At 44.5% G+C, this 22387-nt stretch overlaps 1 protein-coding gene across 1 annotated transcript in view; it reads left to right on the top strand.

Annotated features, from left to right (window-relative positions):
• Positions 1 to 22387, top strand: part of TMEM255B (transmembrane protein 255B) — an 88094-nt gene that overhangs the window by 40772 nt on the left and 24935 nt on the right. Inside the window, exon 5 of the mRNA XM_063458935.1 lies at positions 13897 to 13977. Coding sequence (XP_063315005.1) covers positions 13897 to 13977 — 81 coding nt within the window. The remainder of the gene's footprint in view (positions 1 to 13896; positions 13978 to 22387) is intronic.

Raw genomic sequence — 22387 nt, 5'->3', positions numbered from 1 at the left:
GGGACGTGTATATGGCATCGATTTTAGGAACCGGGAGATGGAAAAAGATGCTTGGTTGGTCCTCCTACTTCAAATTTGGGGCACTGCGCGTGTAATCTAATGTGCCACCAGATAGGAGAGGTGTGTTAAGTAGTCCCCCTCATCAGGCCTTTTTTAGTCGAATGTATCGCCCACTGTCAGTCCCTTCGGGATCCATCCCTCAGTCATCTTAATAAAGGTGAGGTAATCTAGACTTTTTTGACCTAGGCGACTTCTCTTCTCAGTGACAGGACACTTGAAGCTCTTTCTGACAGGACACTTGAAGCGGGGCAGGCCAGAATTTCTATCGCAAATTGGGATAGCTCAGGCCACAGGTCAAGCCTGCACACCCAGTAGTCAAGGGGTTAATCGCTCCTCAGAGTGTCGATATCTGCAGTTAAGGCAAGGTAGTCTGCTACCGAACGGTCGAGTCGTTCTCTGAGGGTGGACCCCAAAGGGCTGTGGCGAGGCGTAGGACTTAAAAAGCTCTGCATGTCCTCCATCAACAACACGTCTGTAAAGCGTCCTGTCCTTGCCGGTGTGGTCGTGAGAGGAGGAGGATTATTTTCACCTCTTCCCCTGTTAGATTCCCGATGCTGTGACATCACCCATATACGCTGTGTAAAGCATACTTTTTAATTTATTTTGGAACTGCTGCATCCTTTCCGACTTGCGGTAATTCGGTAACATTTCAGGCACTTTCTGCTTATACCGGAGGTCTAGTAGCATGGACACCCAGTACAGGTCATTCTCCTTCAGCCTTTTTATACGAGGGTCCCTCAACAGGCACGACAGCATGAAAGACCCCATTTGCACAAGGTTGGATGCTGAGCTACTCATGTCCCGTTCCTCGTCCTTAGTGATCTCACTGAAGGTATGTTCTTCCCCCCAGCCACGTACAACACCACGGGTACCAGATAGGTGACAACGAGCACCCTGGGATGACTGTTGTGGTTGGTCTTCCTCCTCCTCCTCAAAGCCACATTCCTCCTCTGACTCCTCTTCCTCACAATCCTCTTCCAGCGTTGCCGCAGGTCCAGCAAGCGATGCTGATAAGGCTGTTTCTGGTGGTGATGGTGACCACAACTCTTCCTCTTCACGCTCATCTATGGCCTGATCCAGTACTCCTTACAGGGCACGCTCCAGGAAGAAAACAAATGGTATGATGTCGCTGATGGTGCCTTTGGTGCGACTGACTAGGTTTGTCACCTCCTCAAAAGGACGCATGAGCCTACAGGTATTGCGCATGAGTGTCCAGTAACGTGGCAAAAAATTCCCAGCTCTGCAAAGGCTGTCCTAGCACCCCGTTCATACAAATACTCGTTAACGGCTTTTTCTTGTTGGAGCAGGCGGTCGAACATTAGGAGTGTTGAATTCCAATGTGTCGGGTTGTCACAAATCAAGCGCCTCACTGGCATGTTGTTTCGCCGCTGGATATCTGAAAACTGCGCCATGGCCGTGTAGGAACTCCTGAAATGGCCACACACCTTCCTGGCCTGCTTCAGGATGTCCTGTAAGCCTGGGTACTTATGCACAAAGCGTTGTACGATCAGATTACACACATGTGCCATGCACGGCACATGTGTCAACTTGCCCAAATTCAATGCCGCCAACAAATTTGTTCCGTTGTCACAAACCACTTTGCCAATCTCCAGTTGGTGCGGAGTCAGCCACTGATCCACCTGTGCGTTCAGGGTGGACAGGAGTGCTGGACCGGTGTGACTCTATGCTTTCAGGCAAGTCAACCCCAAGACGGCGTGACACTACCAAATCCGGGATGTGGAATAGTACCTGGGGAGCTGGGGGGGTGCCGTTGATGTGGAGCAAGACGCAGAAGCAGAAGAGGACTCAGCCAAGGAGGTTATGGAAGAGGATGGAGTAGGAGGAGTAGAGGAGGTGGCAGCAGGCCTGCCTGCAAGTCATGGCGGTGTCACCAACTCCTCTGCAGAGCCATGCATTCCATGCTTGGCAGCCGTCAGCAGGTTTACCCAATGCGCAGTGTAGGTGATATACCTGCCCTGACCATGCTTTGAAGACCAGGTATCAGTGGTCAGATGGACCCTTGCCCCAACACTGTGTGCCAGACATGCCATTACTTCCTTTTGCACAATCGTGTACAGGTTGGGGATTGCCTTTTGTGCAAAGAAATTTCGTCCGGGTACCTTCCACTGCGGTGTCCCAATAGCTAAAAGTTTTTGGAATGCCTCAGACTCCACCAGCTTGTATGGTAAAAGCTGGCGGGCTAAGAGTTCAGACAAGCCAGCTGTCAGACGCTGGGCAAGGGGGTGACTTTGTGACATTGGCTTCTTACGCTCAAACATGTCCTTGACAGACTCCTGACTGTGGGCAGATGAGCAGGAACTGGAATCACAGCACCACGACCACGACGGCCCCTAAGGGGTGGCCTGCCTCTGCTGAAGGAAGAGAAACTGACTGCTATTATTTCACAGTCAAATTTCTAGTTTTTTTTTTTAAATATACACTACTGTTACACCAGATATGAGTTGCACTGGTGTGACACTGTGCCCTGGCAGGCCCTGAAACGCACACGTGTGAAGGAAACTGGCTGCTATTATTTCACAGTCAAATTTCTAGTTTTTTTTTAAATGTACACTACTGTTACACCAGATATGAGTTGCACTGGTGTGACACTGTGCCCTGGCAGGCCCTGAAACACACACGCGTGAAGGAAACTGACTGCTATTATTTCACAGTCAAAAAAGTGTTGTTTTTTTTTATATGTACACTACTGTTACACCAGATATGAGTTGCACTGGTGTGACACTGTGCCCTGGCAGGCCCTGAAACGCACACGCATGAAGGAAACTGACTGCTATTATTTCACAGTCAAATTTCTAGTTTTTTTTTAAATGTACACTACTGTTACACCAGATATGAGTTGCACTGGTGTGACACTGTGCCCCGGCAGGCCCTGAAACGCACACGTGTGAAGGAAACTGACTGCTATTATAATACAGTCAAAAAAGTTTTTTGTTTTTTTAAATGCAAGCTATTGTGACACCAGATATGAGTGGTGGCACTGGGCAAGTGGGCACAGTATACGCTGTGAGCCTGACACACACGCTGGCAGGCAGGCAACTGCAATTAGATTACACAGAAAAAAAAAAGCAGACTGATGTTCTAGCCCTAAAAAGGGCTTTTAGGGGTGCTGTCCTTACAGCAGAGATCAGATGAGTCCTTCAGGACTGTAGTGGACACTGAATACACTAGCCTAGCTATCAATTTCCCTATTAAATCAGCAGCAGCACACTGTCCCTCCTCTCACTAAGAATGCAGCTTCAGAATGAATCTAAAATGGATGCTGTCCAGGAGGTGGGAGGGTCTGGGAGGGAGGGTCTGCTGCTGATTGGCTGGAATGTGTCTGCTGACTGTGAGGTACAGGGGCAAAGTTTACTCAATGATGACGAATAGGGGCGGACCGAACATCGCATATGTTCGCCATCCGTGGCGAACGCGAACAAGCTATGTTCGCCAGGAACTATTCGCCAGCAAACCGTTCGGGACATCACTAATTTACAGATGTTCTTTTTCCCTTTTTTTAAAAATATACTAATAAATGATAAGTTTTAATCTTTACTTGCATATACCTGTGGGCAATTTCCGAATTTAGCAACTCAATTATTACCAAGGGTTATTCATTAAAAAGTTTGCATTATAGAGCTCACTGTTCTTTCTAATTTACTGGGAATAATTGTTCAATAATACCAAATATGGAAAGATAATCCCTCTCTGGGCAAAGCAATATTTGTGAGTTTCTCTAGATTTTATAATATAAGTGGTTTTAATCTATGTGCTGATTTTAAATTAATATTTGATATTATGGCACTGATGGTCATGGGTGTCCGCAGGACTTTTTCCAGGGGGGGACATAATTGTAATGACATCCATGCTTGGTATCTTTTTGACAGTGTCAATAGGCTGCCCCCCCATGCCTCACTTCCTTAATCTATAGGCTATCTCAACCCCCCCCCCCCCCCCATCCCTCACTTACCTCATCTGTAGGCTGTCTCTGTTGCCTGCATGTGCTGCTCCTCTGCGGTTTCAGTCAGCAGAGAAGCAGGGATAAGATGAAGCTTCCTATCCCTGTCTCTCTCCATACACAGCAGTTCATTTTCAATCTCCCAAAAAATAGCAGAACAAGCTGAAAAATCCAGGGGGGGCAAGTGCCCCCCTTACCCACCCCACCACGCCCCCCACCCCCCCGCGGACGCCCATGCTGATGGTACATTTCTTATGATTCTTCTAGACATGATCAGATATGTTGGACTCACTAAATGACACATAACTTAGTATGTAATAATATATGTAAGTGACTCCATCACATTGGTTATTAAGATTAATTTGGTTTAATTGTATTATTCTATGTTTCTGCTTATGGTTTGTAGCTTTGTTAAAGGCACACGTGAAGAGTAGTAAGAAAAAATGGGTCTGTTCCATGGACATAGGCCTGGAGCTTCAGCTCCATTAGCCCCTATGTAAATATGGCCTTGACTGGATTAAATGTACTCTGTAAAATGTTAAGATCCACTCACATTTACTAGGAGCATTAAAATATTTCTCTTCTATTGTTACAATGCAAAACTCCAACTGGTCCAACTCACATGGGCACTAACTTTCTCCTGCAGACTTGTGTGATGCCATCTAGATTTTATTGTACATATGATTGCGTATCTTTGTGGTCTTGATATTACTTTTTATATTTATGTATTTACATTCTAAAATGGAGAGAGAAGTGAGGAATAAGAATACATTAAATAGCCATGTTAGTTCATTATAGGATTAATATAAAAAAAAGGTCCAGAATCTGACCAAAAAGCTGATGATTTAGTAACTTTATATGCACCCTTTATATGGGGCATCTGCAGCACATAAACATACAGCACTACACATTCAATGTTAGAACACAAAGAGAGGGTTTTTTTAATTGTTTGCTTTTTCCAACTTTACAGATAGATGTCTGCTTAAGAACCTGGTCAGGCAGAGGAAACAACTGTAGCTTTTATTTTCAGCCTGGAAATGGTTGTTAAGTGATTTGCAATGTCATTTGATGGCATTCCGCAATGGATAAATTGTTCATTAATCCAGGATGAGTTGCAGGCTGTGATATGCACGGATGCGTGTACTGTATGTCCTTATCTCGTAGCCAGACGCACTGTGAAAAGGCTAAAATGTCACAAGTGACATTGATAGCGTTAATATAGCACATCAGGGCATTCTCTCTGGCAGTAACCAGCCATAGGCCGTAAATAATCCATCTACTATTGTATAAAGCAATCTGGTGGCTTTTAGTATCTGTTTCTAACAGAAACATTTAAGCACTGTCTGTAATGAGGATCCAAATCTATAATCAAAGTGTTCTGTTTGTGTCTGAGCTAGCACAAGGAACTGAAATGGCTCGGTCCTTTATGACAAAAATTTGGGTGAGGGGATTTAAAAGAAGAAATGTGTTTGAGTGAGGCTGGGTGAGAAAATATCAAATTTTAAGGTTTTAAGGAATATTTGTGGTTGGAAGAAGGGTGGTGATTTAAATTTGGCTAAACAGGTGAAGGAACATGGATGAGGTGGTGAAGATTAAATTCAGCTGTCTGGTTGTAAGAGAAAATGTCAAAATGAGGAAGCCCTTGCCATGCAAAAAAACTACCTTCACTAAACCGCAATGTCAATAAATATTATCAAGTAGCGAATAGTGTCAACTCGTAAAGTAATATGTTCAACATATGCAAATACTAAACCGTGTTGAAGATATATATTACATTAAGGTTGGTTTATGTTAAATCACTAACTGAACTCTGGAACAGGTCATTTCATAATACTGTTAGTCTAGTTTAAAAAAAAGTAGTGCAATGTACCAGGAAAATACATGTTTATATACACCGAACAAAATTATAAATGCAACACTTTTGTTTTTGCCCCCGTTTTCAATGGTCTGAACTCATGTACACAAAAGGCCTATTTCTCTCAAATATTGCTCACAAATATGTCTAAATCTGTGTTAGTGAGCACTTTGCTGAGATAATCCATCCACCTCACAAGTGTGGCATATCAAGATGCTGATTAGACAGCATGATTATTGCAAAGGTGTGCCTTAGGCTGGCCACAATAAAAGGCCACTCTAAAATGTGCAGTTTAATCACACAGCACAATGCCACAGATGTCGCAAGTTTTGAGGGAGCGTGCAATTGGCATGCTGACTGCAGGAATGTCCACCAGAGCTGTTGCCCGTTAATTGAATGTTCATTTCTCTACCTTAAGCCATCTCCAAAGGCGTTTAAGAGACTTTGGCAGTAAATCCAACCAGCCTCACAACCGCAGATCTCGTGTAACCAAACCCGCCCACAACATCTACATCCAGCATCTTCACCTCCAAGATCATCTGAGATCACCCGGACAGCTGCTATCCACTTCGGCCTCAGAGGAGGAAGATCCAGATCTGGAGGAGCTTCAGCCACATAGCTGAAGTGGCAGTGTGGTTCCCCAACGGCAGCCCGACCTGCAGTTGGCCACAAAAACTGACATCACCGCGATGGTAACGGGGATTAAGGCCTACATTGCATCAGAAATGGAGGTCCTGAAAACAGGTCTCAGCACTCTGGCAGGCAGGATAAAGCCTCTGAGTCAAACAAGACACCACAGCAGCTCAGCTACATGAGGTATCCTTTACATGTGCAAAGTTGACAGCAAAAATGGGACAGCTGGAAGATATGGCAAGACAGCGCTATTTAAAAATCAGAGGGATCCCAAATGCTATTGATGCAGGTGAGCTCCCACAGTTCATCAGGAGGCTACTCTCCACTACTCTAACACCCAACCAAGCTAAAGGAACGCTACTAGATGGGATATACCGCCTTCCAGGGAACCTTACAAACAAACTCTCTGGATCAAGGGATGTCATAGTATGTTTTCGGTCACGAACTGACAAGGATACATTTATGGCACAGGTCAAAGGCCAATCACCATCCATTTTTGAACAGCATTCACTGTGCTTCTTTCAAGACCTCAGAAGGTCCACACTGCAGTGGGGTGCTGTCAGGATTCACACCATGACCTCCAGACTGCCAGACGGGGTCACCCCTTTATTGCCCGAAGAGGGATTTGAACCTGTGTACTTGGCAGTTCTGAACCTGCTCTATTACCTCTGAACCATTTCAGGACTTTGGATAACTCCCGTCTAATCTTGAATTGCCTGCAGCACTAGGGGGCTGGACTTCACCTGGCTCAGACCTGTCAGTTACTCTCCAGCTGAATCTGTTTCCTCATCAACAAGGTATAAGACACTGCCCCTCCCTAAGGGCAGTGTCAGTTCAATGACTCTGGTTAGAGAATTGCTATTCCACGTTCCAATATTGTCCTGACCTTGGATTGCTACTCGTTTTGTACCCTGACCTCTGGCATCCCTTGACCTCGGCTTGTTACTCGTATCTCCTGATTTCTGGCACCCTCTGACCATTGGCTTACCTACGACTATTCTCCTGGATTTCCTTTTCTGTACTGCGACTTCAAGCATTCACCTGCACAGCCCCCGTGCACAGATTCACAGGCCAGGTGAGTTCTACCTTGACCACCTTGGCCTGTGTCTAATTGCAAGGGTGAGCATTTATCTCTGCATGTTGGACTCCCAGCAAGGTAAGCCTGACAGATTGAACTGACCATTATGGAGTCCACAGAGATAATGCTCACCTCCCTTGCTCAGCAAGTGTCCAGCCTGACCCAGACTGTTTTGGAGCTACAGCAGGAAGTTGTATTTCTTAAAGGCACAGTACGCTCAGTCCCTGAACCGGTTACAGTTATGCACTCAGCTAGCGACCCTGCTGTTTGTAATCCTGAAAAGTTTTCTGGAGATAGATCCAAATACAGGGAGTTTCTTAATTCCTGCAAGTTATTAATTTCTCTAAAACCTTGATCTTATCCCGCTGAAAGATCTAAGGTTTGTTCAGTTATCTCCTTCCTAAGAGGTGAACCTATGGCCTGGGCCCACTCCTTTTTGGAAAATGATGATCCCATCTTAGACTCATTGGACGAGTTCTTTGAAGCTATGTCTCTTCTTTATGAAGATCCTAACAAACAGTCTACTGCTGATTTAACCATCAGAACCCTTCAGCAAAAACATAGACCTGTCGAAGATTACATTGCTGAGTTTAAAAGATGGGCAATAGAAACTCAATGGAACGATATAACCCTGCGCAACCAATTTCGAATTGGGTTATCCGAAGGAGTAAAGGATGAACTTTCTAGAACTGAACTTCCTACTACATTAAACGCGCTGATTCAACTATCAATCAGCATTGACCGAAGGCTTAGAGAAAGAAAGGCCGAAAAAGCTCTCTCGGGTTCATCATGGGAAAAACCATCGTTTCCAATTGAACCTATGGATAGCAAGACCGCTGTGCCTAAACCAGCACCACGTCCCAGAGGATCACAGATTCCCAGAAACAAAGGGAATCTGTACCAATACCACAAAACCGTGTTGCCTCGTTTTGCTCCTGTTCCTAGGAAGGCCCCAGAGGAATCTTACCTTCCTCTTGACTCAGATGAGCCTATGGAAATAGGATTGGTCCAGCCCAAAGTGACTAGCGAAGAAAGAGACCGGCGGAGAAATCATGGCCTTTGTTTTTACTGTGGTGAAAGGGGGCACTTTATCTCATTCTGCCCAATTCGCCCTCATCGACCAAAAACTGTTCAAGTTGGGGTTATGCATACCCATCCGGCCAACTCTGCACCTCTGCCTGAGAAACACCAAAGTCGCTGTCAGTCTGGTCCACGCTCCGTGACACATAAGAGTACTCAGACCACGGTAGTTAATACAACCTGTGTTTCTTTAGAATCAGCTACCGGTATCCCTGAAAAATCTCTGCCTCCTGCTCCAGACACATCTGTACCTCTTCTTGATGAATCTACTATTCAAGAAAGAGCAAGCACCTCCACCACTTCCTACCTACCCAAAGGAGAACCACCTCCAGAGGACTCACCTAAGGAAAAGGTTTCAGATAAAATGGCTCCTGGGACAAAGGTTATTTCCGCCTGCACCAAGCCTCTGAATGGCCCAGACCTCTCTCCATCAGTACCCGACACTGCTACCCCAAAGTCCCCGACTGAGGGTCTCCGCTCTGGAAACTTTGACTACAAGGACTTCTTAAGTGATACAGAGTCCGAAGACGAGGATTACAGTTCCCAAAAAGAATCTGTTCACACCCGGAGTGCGTCCTTAAGGGGAGGGTACTGTCAGGATTCACACCGTGACCTCCAGACTGCCAGACGGGGTCGCCCCTTTATTGCCCGAAGAGGGATTTGAACCTGTGTACTCGGCAGTTCTGAACCTGCTCTATTACCTATGAACCATTTCAGGACTTTGGATAACTCCCCTCTAATCTTGAATTGCCTGCAGCACTAGGGGGCTGGACTTCACCTGGCTCAGACCTGTCAGTTACTCTCCAGCTGAATCTGTTTCCTCATCAACAAGGTATAAGACACTGCCCCTCCCTAAGGGCAGTGTCAGTTCAATGACTCTGGTTAGAGAATTGCTATTCCACGTTCCAATATTGTCCTGACCTTGGATTGCTACTCGTTTTGTACCCTGACCTCTGGCATCCCTTGACCTCGGCTTGTTACTCGTATCTCCTGATTTCTGGCACCCTCTGACCATTGGCTTACCTACGACTATTCTCCTGGATTTCCTTTTCTGTACTGCGACTTCAAGCATTCACCTGCACAGCCCCCGTGCACAGATTCACAGGCCAGGTGAGTTCTACCTTGACCACCTTGGCCTGTGTCTAATTGCAAGGGTGAGCATTTATCTCTGCATGTTGGACTCCCAGCAAGGTAAGCCTGACAGGTGCAACATTGAAGGAAGTGACCTCTCAACTGTGAACAGCAGACATTCAATACAGGTGGGGGACCCCACGGGCGCTTGTGGCAGAGAGGAATGGTAAAAGGCACAGACTCACCTCAGTGTCCAATGCCGACAGCTTTGTGCAATCTCTGGGACTGGCTGCTAACACTATTTCAAGGTCGCACAGACCTATATACGAGTGGGACGTTGACAACATAGCGATCTTTACACCTGCAAGCTCAATGGCCCCAGGATGAGGTGTCTAACTGAATGGCTTCCCTATGTTAAGCTATAGCTTACCGATAATTTTTTTTATGTAATGTTGTACCTCTGCACAACAATCTAGCACAAACATTGTTAGTGAAACACTGTTTTTCTGAGGTTAGACAGTAATCGCAATATTTCTCTGTCACATAAATAACATGCTTATAACTAACCCACTAACAATTGAGACCTGCGTGTCTCACATGTTGCTTAAATGTTCATGGAACCTGCGAGTTCCACAGTCTTCCACAGTTTCACATTTAACTGATACAGACCTGTGTGTCTTGTACTTCTCTGTTATATGTTATATCTGACACAAACAAAAAATGATGACAGGAGGATCTCGAAATAAACAGATATTCACAAAAAATATATACTATTGGATTAGAGGTAGTTTGACTGGTGGGTTACCTCGATATCAGCACCTTATTGGATTAGACAGCTGAGTGCCAACTATTTTTGTTTATTTTGGAAAAAATCTTTGGCAGCTATGTTATGAAATTCATATGGAAATCTCACTTTAGTAAATAACCCTCTCTGAATTCACAATAATTCTCATTTTAGTGAATAAGCCTACCCTGTCAATATTTTATTTTATAGGTTCAAACTTTCACTTGAAACTTGTAATTTTGTAATGGCTTGTGCAAAAATCCCTGCACTATCCTATGGTGACATACATCAAATATATTTTATTACTAAATGTGTCTATTTAATGTAGATGTCCAACATTTTATCTTAGTTATGTCTACAAAGGGAACGAGCAAGACTAGCTTGTAGCTAAGGCTCACATGTTTTTATGCCCTTTGACTTTCCCCCTATGACTTCCTATTACTCACAAATTTCCAAGAAAACAAAAATCTGGGAAAGCTAATATAAATACCAGCTTCATATGTGCTTAATAAATTAAACAATGAGTGTTATTTCCAGCAAGAAGCATATCAGTAAAAAACACGTTTTTCACTGATATGGAAGGCTCCAGAAATCTCAGATCAATGTGCATTGTTGTCATACAACTTAATAAATCCTTAATAAACCCAGGGACTGGTTGACAGTTATAGAAGTTGTCGTTAATTGGTCGGTACAGCTAATCTAAACATGGAATTTGAGGTTTTTCATAATCAGGTGTAATTTGTATAACATCCAAAATTTCATTTTATCCTCTCAGTAATCAATGAGAAACATGTGTCTTAATTTGCAGTGAAAGCTTTTCGGTATTGCAACAGCTGTCAGTGGGACCATATAGAGTTGTAGGTATAGATTCCGATGTAGCAAATTCCTTAATACTTCTTGATATGCTCCCGGCCCATGAATAGGTATTCACTGCATAGTATGTACACGAATCAATGGGTTTTTGGATTTTAGGCCAAAATAGCCACACTGGAAAAATAGCTGAATTGAATAATTATCTAAAAATTGTATGAAAAGTATGAAATTCCCTTATCACATAGCCTTTCAAAAATGTATTAGTAGGGCCTAATTTTAAAGTTCACTTAGATTTTCTTGACAGTTCACACTTTGGTGAATATTTACGACACATTTCGATTATCTTTCCTGACAATTCCCGTTTTAGTGGATCAACAAATGTTAATCACCACCCAACATTTTAAATGGACAAAGAGGGACACTTTAATTTTAGGAGTGTGAGAGTGGTGAGGCTGTTTTGAGACATTTTAGGTGGCTTAGTAATAACAATGTATACAACTAAAATGTAATTTAGAGCAGGAACAATTACCGTATTTATTGGCAATAACACGCACTTTTTCTCCCTGAAAATAGGGGGCAAATGATGTGTGCGTGTTATACGCCGATATACATATTTTTCGCTCCATAAGACGCACTTTTTTCCCCCTCAAAAGTGAGGGGAAATGTCTGTGCGTCTTATGGAGCGAATGTGAAGGTTTACTTACCTGTCTTGAAGCGTGGGCCGGTGTTCGGCGCGCACCGCGGAACTGGAACTTCAAATTCAGGTTCCGGTTTCCGGCGGGACTGAAAGGAAGTGTGCACTCTTCCTTTCAGTCCCGCCGGAAACCGGAACCTGAAATTTAAGTTCCTGTACCGCGGTGCGCGCTGTGAAGCCGGCCCACGCTTCAAGACAGGTAAGTAATTATGGGACAAGGGGAGGAAAAGTGCACTATGGGACAAGGGGAGGGGGGGAAACTATGGGAGGGGGGGAGAACACTATGGGATGAGGGGGGGAACACTATGGGAGGGGGTGGAAAATACTATGGGAGGGGGGAGAATACTATGGAAAGGGGGGAACACTATGGGATGAGGGTGGGGGAACACTATGGGAGGGGGGGAGAATACTATGGAAGGGGGGGAAATTTCCTTCTTAAAATGAGGTGCGTGTTATACGCCGGGGCGTGTTATACGCCGATAAATACGGTATCTTATTTACACAGACTGATTTCTAAACACATGTAATTTTAAGACACATTACTGGGAGTATGATTGATGTGGAGCTCTGTAATACACTCACAAACCAACGGATATAGAGCTTCTAAAAAGACAGACATTAGAATAGAAAAGGTGGACAGAGGGATTTGGGATAAAATAGGAGCTGTCCCTCCAAAATAAAGAAACATGAACGGCATGATATTTGTGTATTTATAAGTATCATCCATATATTTTACCCTTTTCACTTATTCTAAATAAGAATCCTCTCTTCTTAATCTTACAATAAAGCGTTGAGCAGGCACTCTATTTCCATTTCTTTTCAGGTTCTGCTTGTTAAGATGTCCTGTGTTCATTTCTTTAGTTCATTTGGCAATTCTGCTTCTGAGTTTCCTTGCTTTCCGTGAAGGTCACAGAAAGCAGCATGATAAATGTATCACATTAATCTACCTGTCTTTTCCTGCTTCGCTCTGCATTCCCTCTGATTGCCTTGTTGGATAACCAAGAGTTATATGGCATACTGTTGATTAGAAATTAAACATAAAGTGGAAACATCACTATTAACTAGTCCAGCTATACCCCTGGCTTGTTTCTGATTTAAGATTGACAGTTTAAATCGCTATTACTTCCTTTTCTTGGGATTATAGTTATTGTAACATTTGGGCCATGCACAAGCTATATAACATTTCCATTTTGTTAATGCTTCACGCTCTACATAAAAACGAACAACTCATACTAAGTCATGGTAACAATTTTCAGGAAATGATTGGTTGCACTAGAATTCTGTGCAATGGTTCATTGACGATTCCATAGCAGCCTTTATAGCAGAGCCTTGTCATTGAAAATAAGCAGGCTCTGTGTGTCTCCAGGCTTTGTGCTGTTAGGAGCTGGGATGTTAATGAAGAGATGTGTGATTGCTTTGCAAACTTTTAAAAAATTGTATTTAAACTGTAAAGATGTATTTAGCTGTTGCATTCAGTAAGGGTCTGGATGCTACTATTACCTTATGGATCTCCAGAAACATATCCCTATCCCTAAGAAAAATATACACCAAAGTCATGTGGGTCAACAAAGATACTAATTAGAGTACTTGTATTAGTGAAAGGGAGACATGATGTAATGATCTTAGAGTATATTTCGTATTTATTAAAAGCAAAATTACAACATATGTATTTTATTTTTGCAATGTTAAGGTATTGGTATTGATGGTTCTTGTGTACACTGAGCTCATTGACAAGAAACCATCCCTTTAAAAACATAATTTAAAAAAATGTTAACTTTGTGTATGAATACTTTTATTCTAATGTGCAAGCTAGACATTACTCTTTAGAGTAATTACATTAAAGATTTTCTCTGGCCTTTTGTTTTTGTAGGAACCAAGACCATTGTACACAGGGAGGTGTCAGTTTTATTCCAGCGGGTCAGGACTTGCTTATGATACTCACCAGACAGAGGTAAACTCTTCTCAAACCTCACAGCATGAAAGTATAACGTTAAGCTTTTATTTACCAAATAATTGGTTGTCGTAAGATTGCAACTGAGAGGCATATATTAAGCCAAAATTGCCAAGTTGGAAAATCTTTGATAAGGCTAAATAAAGACACGTTCAATGTCGAAATGTTGCAAACTTTCTTGGATGGCTGAATAAACCATAATTGCACCACGGAATGCCATGTGCTGAAGTCTTATTTTCTTTCTTCTAAAGATATTTTCCAACAGTGTGCTTTTGGCCTGGATTTGATATCATATTATGCCATAATATGCTTATTCTCTTTCATTTATTCCTCAGCAGCAAAAATATTTATTTTAGAGAAACAAATCAAACATGTAAACATGCACCCAAAGGGTTAATCATATAACAGTACAACCAATCATAATGCCTTCAGCACCATCAACTCCCCATGTGACCTTAAGCCACTCCTCTTTCTTGTTGCTGCCTTCCTCAGCTAAGTACATTTATATTTTTCTCTGTATGCTACCAATGTGTTTGTCATATTTATTTGTTTTTGATATTGCATTTGAGTTTTCATTTGTTTATTTCTTTCAGCTGCAGGGCTTCTGCTTCCTGCTTCTGTACTTTGTTTCCAGCTGGCTCTTAACCTAGAGCCAATCTCTTACCCCTCCCTCCCCTCCCATCTCTTACTCAGTCACGTGGATTATCACCTACTGAGCGTAGTGGTGTTGTAGAGAGAGGCATTGAGGCTAGTAGTGTTGTGGAGAGAGGCATTGAGGCTAGTGGTGTTGTGGAGAGAGGCATTGAGGCTAGTGGTGTTGTGGAGAGAGGCACTGAGGCTAGTGGTGTTGTGGAGAGAGGCATTGAGGCTAGTGGTGTTGTGGAAAGAGACTTGGAGACTATGGTGAGGCCTAATAGAAAGCAGTTGTTGTTAGGGGATTCCATCATAAGAGGTGTGGAGATGGACAATGGTGGTCTTGTGAGGTGTCTTCCCGGAGCTACTGCTCAAAGAGACAGGAGACGTATCTGTAATATTGTTAAGCAAGCAAAGCAGGAAGGCGAATTGGATGTACTTGTCCATCTAGGGACGAATGACTTGGCTTGCAATGAGGTTTCAGAGGTTAAGGACGTTTTTAGTGTTTTTGCCAATGATATACGGCAGGTTGCTTCCACACTGTCATTCTCTGAAGTTCTGCCTGTGCATAACACTCAGAACGACAGGCGGATGCGTATTAGGGACTTTAACTTGTGGCTTGGTGCATGGTGTCGGGAGCAAGGATTTGGCTTTATTTCTCATGGTAGCTCTGTTTGGAATGGAAATAGACTGTACAAAAAAGATGGTTTGCATCTTTCTCAAAAGGGAACAAATGTTCTCAGTGAGCAGTTCAGAGGTTTTGCTAGGATGTATTTAAACTGGGGGGGGGGGGGGGCAAAAGGGTGATAAAACATCAATCCAATTGTCCCCCAAAACAAGGACAGAACATGCCTGTAGCAAGTGTGTTAAAAAAATGATAAGCTTAGAGTCATGTCTACAAATGCTCGCAGTTTAGGGAATAAGATCCATGAACTTGTGGCAATAATGGCAACTGATAGTGTAGATTTAGTCGCTGTTACTGAGACATGGTATAATGAGAAAAATGACTGGGACATAGCAATACCAGGTTACTCTTTATATAGAAAAGACAGGGAAGGCAGGAAAGGGGGAGGGGTGGCCCTGTATGTGAAGGATAGCATAAAATATAGCCTAATAAAAGTTAGTGAGGCGAACATAGAGTCTGTTTGGGTTACGTTAGAATTTGGTAATCACACAGTAACTCGTGTAGGTGTGATTTATAGGCCCCCAGGACAAATTGAAGAGTTAGATAATCTACTAGTTGAGGAAATAGCTACAATGACAATGAAGGGGGAAGTTATCATCATGGGTGACTTTAATCTTCCTGATGTGAATTGGAAAACACAAATAGCTGCTTGTGCCAGGAGCACACATATTCTAAATTCCCTACTGGGATTGTCTCTAAAACAAGTCATTGAGGAGCCAACTCGTAAAGAGGCCATACTATATTTAGTGTTAACAAATGGAGATTTCACTGTAAGTGAAAGTTTAGGATCCAGTGATCATCAGTCAGTGTGGTTTAATATAAGAATAGTGACTGAGTCACACCACACCAAACAAAAGTTTTAGACTGCAGAAAAATAGACTTTTCTAAAATTAGAATATGTGTAAAGGAGTCATTATTAGACTGGAGCAATTTAAATGTAGTCCAAGAGAAATTGGATTATTTAAAAGTTGCACTACTGAAGGCAACAGAAAATTGCATTAGGCTTGTCAGTAAAAGCAAAAAAATTCAAGAAACCACTGTGGTACTCCGCAGATGTGGCCAAAATAGTAAAAAACAAAAAGTTAGCATTTAGTAATTATAAAAAAACCCAGAGTGAGGAAGACAGAATGACCTATAAGATTAGGCAGAAAGAGGCTAAGCAAGTTATAAGAGCTTCCAAATCACACACAGAAGAGAAAATAGCACAGTCAGTAAAAAAGGGGGACAAACCTTTTTTAGAAACATAAATGAGAAAAGAAAAGTAAAACAAGGATTAGTTAGATTAAAAACAAAAGAAGGAAGGTATGTAGAAGAGGATAAAGGTCTAGCTGACTGCCTCAATTACTATTTTTGTTCGGTATTTACAGATGAAAATGAAGGAAAGGGACCTCCGTTAAGAAAAAGGATAAATGAGTCATTTATTACACGTGAGTTTACAGAGGAAGTGGCTGAGTAACAGGCAACAGAGGGTTGTAGTCAATGGAGTATATTCGAAGCTTGGGCTTGTCACCAGTGGGGTACCTCAGGGATCTGTACTTGGACCCATTCTCTTTAATATTTTTATTAGTGATATTGCAGAAGGTCTTGATGGTAAGGTATGTCTTTTTTCTGATGATACTAAGATATGTAACAGGGTTGATGTTCCAGGAGGGATAAGCCAAATGGCTAATGATTTAGGTAAACTAGAAAAATGGTCAGAGTTGTGGCAACTGACATTTAATGTGGATAAGTGCAAGATAATGCATCTTGGACGTAAAAACCCAAAGGCAGAGTACAGAATATTTGATAGAGTCCTAACCTCAACATCTGAGGAACGGGATTTAGGAGTGATTTTTTCTGATGACTTAAAGGTAGGCAGACAATGTAATAGAGCAGCAGAAAATGCTAGCAGAAAGAAAGAGGGAAGTGCTCATGCCATTGTACAGAAAACTGGTGAGACCTCACTTGGAGTATTGTATGCAGTACTGGAGACCGTATCTTCAGAAGGATATTGATACCTTAGAGAGAGTTCAGAGAAGGGCTACTAAACTGGTTCATGGATTGCAGGATAAAACTTACCAGGAAAGGTTAAAGGATCTTAACATGTATAGCTTGGAGGAAAGACGAGACAGAGAGACGAGACATTTATTTAAATACATAAAGGGAATCAACACAGTAAAGGAGGAGACTATATTTAAAAGAAGAAAAACTACCACAACAAGAGGACATAGTCTTAAATTAGAGGGACAAAGGTTTAAAAATAATATCAGGAAGTATTACTTTACTGAGAGGGTAGTGGATGCATGGAATAGCCTTCCAGCTGAAGTGGTAGAGGTTAACCCAGTAAAGGAGTTTAAGCATGCATGGGATAGGCATAAGGCTATCCTAACTATAAGATAAGGCCAAGGACTAATGGAAGTATTCAGAAAATTGGGCAGACTAGATGGGTCGAATGGTTCTTATCTGCCGTCACATTCTATGTTTCTATGACAAAATCCGTAACCCAAACCGTTTATTCAGCCATGGGAGTGATGTTGGACACTCTGTCCCACTCTATCAGCCATGCCCTCATGGCCGCCCAGCGGACCTCTACTCACATTGCTCCTAACCCTACGGAGCACAATCCAGGCAATGCCAGTGGGTGCAAAGCCGCCAAAACATCTCGCCACATAGACGAGGAAGACTCCAAAATTATACAGACGGACAGGGAACGTCCTGTCAAACATAATGTGGTTGCACCACAACAAAGAGCCACCCACCGGGCAAAATCGGTGAGGAGTTAAAAAAGGGCGAAAGCCCAAGTGGAATCATCCGAGTCAGATTCGGAACAGGAGGAGGTATGGAGCGAGTCTGATGATGAGGACTCATACAATTTGGGCACACTATTCCCTGACCACAGCTCTCTATCTATATCTGTAAATGACGATAAGGACGGTGTGGAAGACTCCACCCTCCTTGACCCACAGGGCAAACCACTGTTTGACCCTCATACTCTGCAACACCCGAGATCAACTGAGTGGTTCCCGCTGGACCATGTGGCAAAATATATTGCCGCACGGATCAGGAATCTCCTTGATAAGGTGGCAAGAAGCAAGATGCGGGCAGAATGCCCACGCCCCACGCTCCCAGATTTGATATGTATCGCCCCTGTAGTGGACCCTAAGATTGCCCAGTTCCTGGGAAAAACTGGGTGGCAGGCAAAGAAAGGTCTAGACTTTGCACTTCGCCATTGCCAGGATAAGGTACTGGATGTCCTCGGACCCAGTGCAAAGATATTCGACATGGTCGAAACGGCATTGGCAGGTGGTGCTCCCGTAGACCTGCTAGCTATCAGGGGCTGGATACAGCGAGCCATATGTCTTCTTGAAAATGCCAACGTGGCTCTAGCCACGGAGAGACAACGGCTATATTAATTAAGATTGAGCCAAAGCTAGTTACCTTGGCTATTACTGAGCCTGGGCCACAGGCCAAATGCCTTCTTTTTGGGGACAGTTTTGTGAAGGAGCTGGGTACCTATGTGGGCACATTTACTGCACTGGACAAGGCGCAAGCCAATATGAAAAAGATATTCTCCCATAGAGTTTTTGGCGGGGCCGGCAAATATCGGGGCCGTCTGCCCGGCCGTTCCTCCTGGGGCTCGTACCGGGTTTCTAGAGGCTCCTTCCAGTCACGTTACCAGGGTACGGAACCCAAGTCCTCTCCATTCTTCCCAGTTCGAGGAAGACCCTGGCAGGCTCGTGGATCCAGAAGCTCTTCCTATGGCCGACGCCCTTATGGTAAGTTCACTTCCTTCATCACTACCTTCAGTAACGTTGGTGGGGGCAGGTTATGCCACTTTATAGATGCCTGGCGCATGTTGACTTTGGATACTTGGGTCCTACAAACTGTAGTGGGTTATGCCATGGAATTTGTACAAACACCTGCCCAGATATCTCTTCCCAGACATATAGTCTCCTCCACCCACGACAGAGCATTAATCGCAGCGGAGATACAGTCTCTGGCCGACAAAGGTGCAATCATAGACGCATCCGGGAGTTTCAGGTTTTCTAAGCAACCTTTTCGTGGTGCCCAAGAAAGGCGGAGGTGTCCGACCGGTCATCAACTTACGCCCCCTGAACGCCTTTGTAGCGTACCACCATTTCAAAATGGAGCTCTTCCACTCTCTCCGAGACCTGCTCCTATTGGAGGATTGGATGGTCAAACTCGACCTGCAAGATTCGTACCTCACCGTCCCGATGGCCGAGGATTGCCAACATTTCCTCCAGTTCCGGTGGGAGGAGACCACATGGCGTTTCAGATGTTTGCCCTTCAGCCTCTCCTCGTGTCCCCATGGTGCTTCACAAAGCTCATGCGGCCAGTGGTCGCTCTCCTGCACAGCAGAGGGATGCATCTGATTATATACTTGGACGACATGCTTCACGCTTACTCCAAGAACACCTGAATTGGACAAAGACATTACTCGGCAACCTTGGTTTCCTCATCAACTGGGACAAGTCGGTGTTACAACCCTCCCAAGTCTTGTACTTCCTGGGCTTCACCATCGATTTGGTAAAAGGGACACTCCTGTTACCATCTTCCAAAGTCAGGGTCATCAAGAAAGAAATCCGCCGGACGTTGGCTCGACCTGCGCTAACGCTACGATAACTGGCCAGGGTCATCGGCCTTCTCTCTGCCTCCATCCAGGCCATTTTCCCGGGCACACTTCACTACAGGGCCCTTCAACGCCTAAAGGCAAAATACCTTCGCTCGGGTCTCTCTTATTCAGACTCTGTGCCTCTCAATTGCGCAGCCAAAGAAGAACTCTCTTGGTGGCTGCAGCACATGAAAGCATGGAACGGAAGAGCAATCTTTGGGACGAGGCCAGACTTTGTCGTGGAATCGGATGCAAGTATGCTGGGCTGCGGCGCGCGTTGTGGTCCTATCTCCACCTGAGGGAAATGATCCACAGACGAACAGGAGTTACACATCAATTGCCTCGCACTATTGGCAGGGTCATTTGCAGTTCGGAGTCTCGTAGGTATCTCAACTAACTGTTCCATTCTTTTATGGATAGACAACGTGTCACCAGTTCGCTACATCAACCATCTCTGGGGTGCGAGGTACGTGGTGTTAGCAGAACTAGCAAAGGACTTCTGGCACTTCTGTCTGGATCGCAATATTTTGGTTCAGGGGGAATACATTCCCGAGATGTCCAATATGGTGGCGGATTGGAATCCCAGATACCTACAGGATACCAGCGACTGGCAGCTGAAGCGGGCCATTTTCCTGCTACTCCAGTCACTCTGGGGCCCACTGGAGATCGACCTCTTCGCATGACGGTTGAACTCCCAACTACTGAAGTTCTTCAGTTGGAGACCGGATCCAGAGGCATTGGCTTCAAATGCAGTCCTTCAACGGTGGCCGGACACGCGAATGTACGCTTTTCCTTCTTTCTCCTTGGTTGCGAGGACGCTTCTACATCTCAGGCGCTAACGAACCTCCATGATTCTCATCGCCCCATTCTGGACGGCTCAACCATGGTTCCCTACACTCATGGAAATGTCCATGGACTACCCAAGACTACTTCCAACCTCTCTGGACCTCTTATTGGACCCCAACGGGGAACCACACTCCATGCTATTACAGGGATACCTCCAGTTGCTGGCATGGCTCCTCTCCGGGGACTTGGATTCATCCCAGACATTCCACAGACAACTATTGACCTTCTGGCAGGAGCCTGGGCTCCAGGGACAAGGGAATCCTACATACATGCCTGGAATTCATGGAGTGGTTGGTGCATGGAACAACACATGGATCCCTTATCTGCACCTGTAAGTCACGTTTTGAGATTTCTCACTTCTATGTTTGACCATGGCCTAGCCCAGAGGTAGGCAACCTACGGCACTAGTGCCATGCACGGCACTCGAGGTGTCTTTGCACGGCACTCTAGGCTGCAAGAGACAAACAGGCTCTGGCCTATCAGGAGTCCCAGTAAAACTTCAGATATCTGCTAATCCGAAAAAGTGGTGAAGGACAATCCTCAATTTATGCATTGCAGCACGTAGAGGAAGTGATCTCAGATCTCTTCCTCCCAGCACTTGTGAATAGGATTCCACACTGTAGTAGAGCAGCTCGCAGTTGCTGTTGCAGCTCCTGTCCTTGACATGTACCTGGCCGGTCTGGTCCCCACGGGAACCCAGGGAAGCCACCCACACTGCTAGATATACACAGGAATGCAGCATCCTGCATTCCTGTGTAATCCCTCATACAAATAGTACGGACAGCCCACACACAAACATACACATAATCTGCACAAACGCAACACCACTAACAATCCACATACATGCACACAACCCCACATGCAGTCTCTCACATGCAATACCTCAAACAGCCCCCACACGTACTACCAAACACCAAATGTGGCATATCCATTCACACAATTCCGCAAGCAGCCCCCATACACAACTCACATTCATATGTATCATACACAACACCATAAACTACTCATGAACATATCCAATATAATAGCTAATATACGCAGGGCCGTCTTTAACGTGGGTCAAACTGGGCAGCTGCACCGTGAGCCCCACTGGCCTCAACTATTTCTAACCCCCGGCCGGTAATCCGCACACTAAGGAGGCCCACCGGGTGGCCCGTGCACAAAGGGCCACCCGGTGGGCTTCTGTCAGCAGGGTCCCGGTGGCGCACTGAGGCGCTTTAACAGCGCGAGCGGGCCCCTTGCTTTTTGGCAACAGGCTGGGAGGAAGTGACGGCCGTGCATCACTTCCTCCCACAAAGAGAGGAGCGTGCGGGAAAGAAGAGTAGGCAGAGTGGAGGGGGGCTGGCTGAGAGAGCCAGACCCCAACTCCCAACACCTTCAGCCACCAGCAGGAAAGGTAGGAAACTGGAGGGTGGGTTTAAAAGTGTAATTTTTGTGTGTGTCAGTATATCTGTATGTGTGTATGTCTGTGTCAGTATGTCTGTCAGTGTGTGTGTTAGTATGTCTGTGCGTCAGTATGTGTGTGTCGGTATATCTGTGTGTGTCAGTATGTCAGTGTGTGTGTGTGTCAGCATGTCTGTGTCAGTATGTCTGTCTGTGTGTCAGTGTTATCTGTGTCAGTATATCTGTGTATG

The sequence above is a fragment of the Pelobates fuscus genome, chromosome 1, assembly GCF_036172605.1.
Source record: "Pelobates fuscus isolate aPelFus1 chromosome 1, aPelFus1.pri, whole genome shotgun sequence".
NCBI classification, from domain to species: domain Eukaryota; kingdom Metazoa; phylum Chordata; class Amphibia; order Anura; family Pelobatidae; genus Pelobates; species Pelobates fuscus.
Note: the sequence above shows the minus strand (reverse complement) of the source record. Positions and strands in the feature narration are given on the sequence as shown.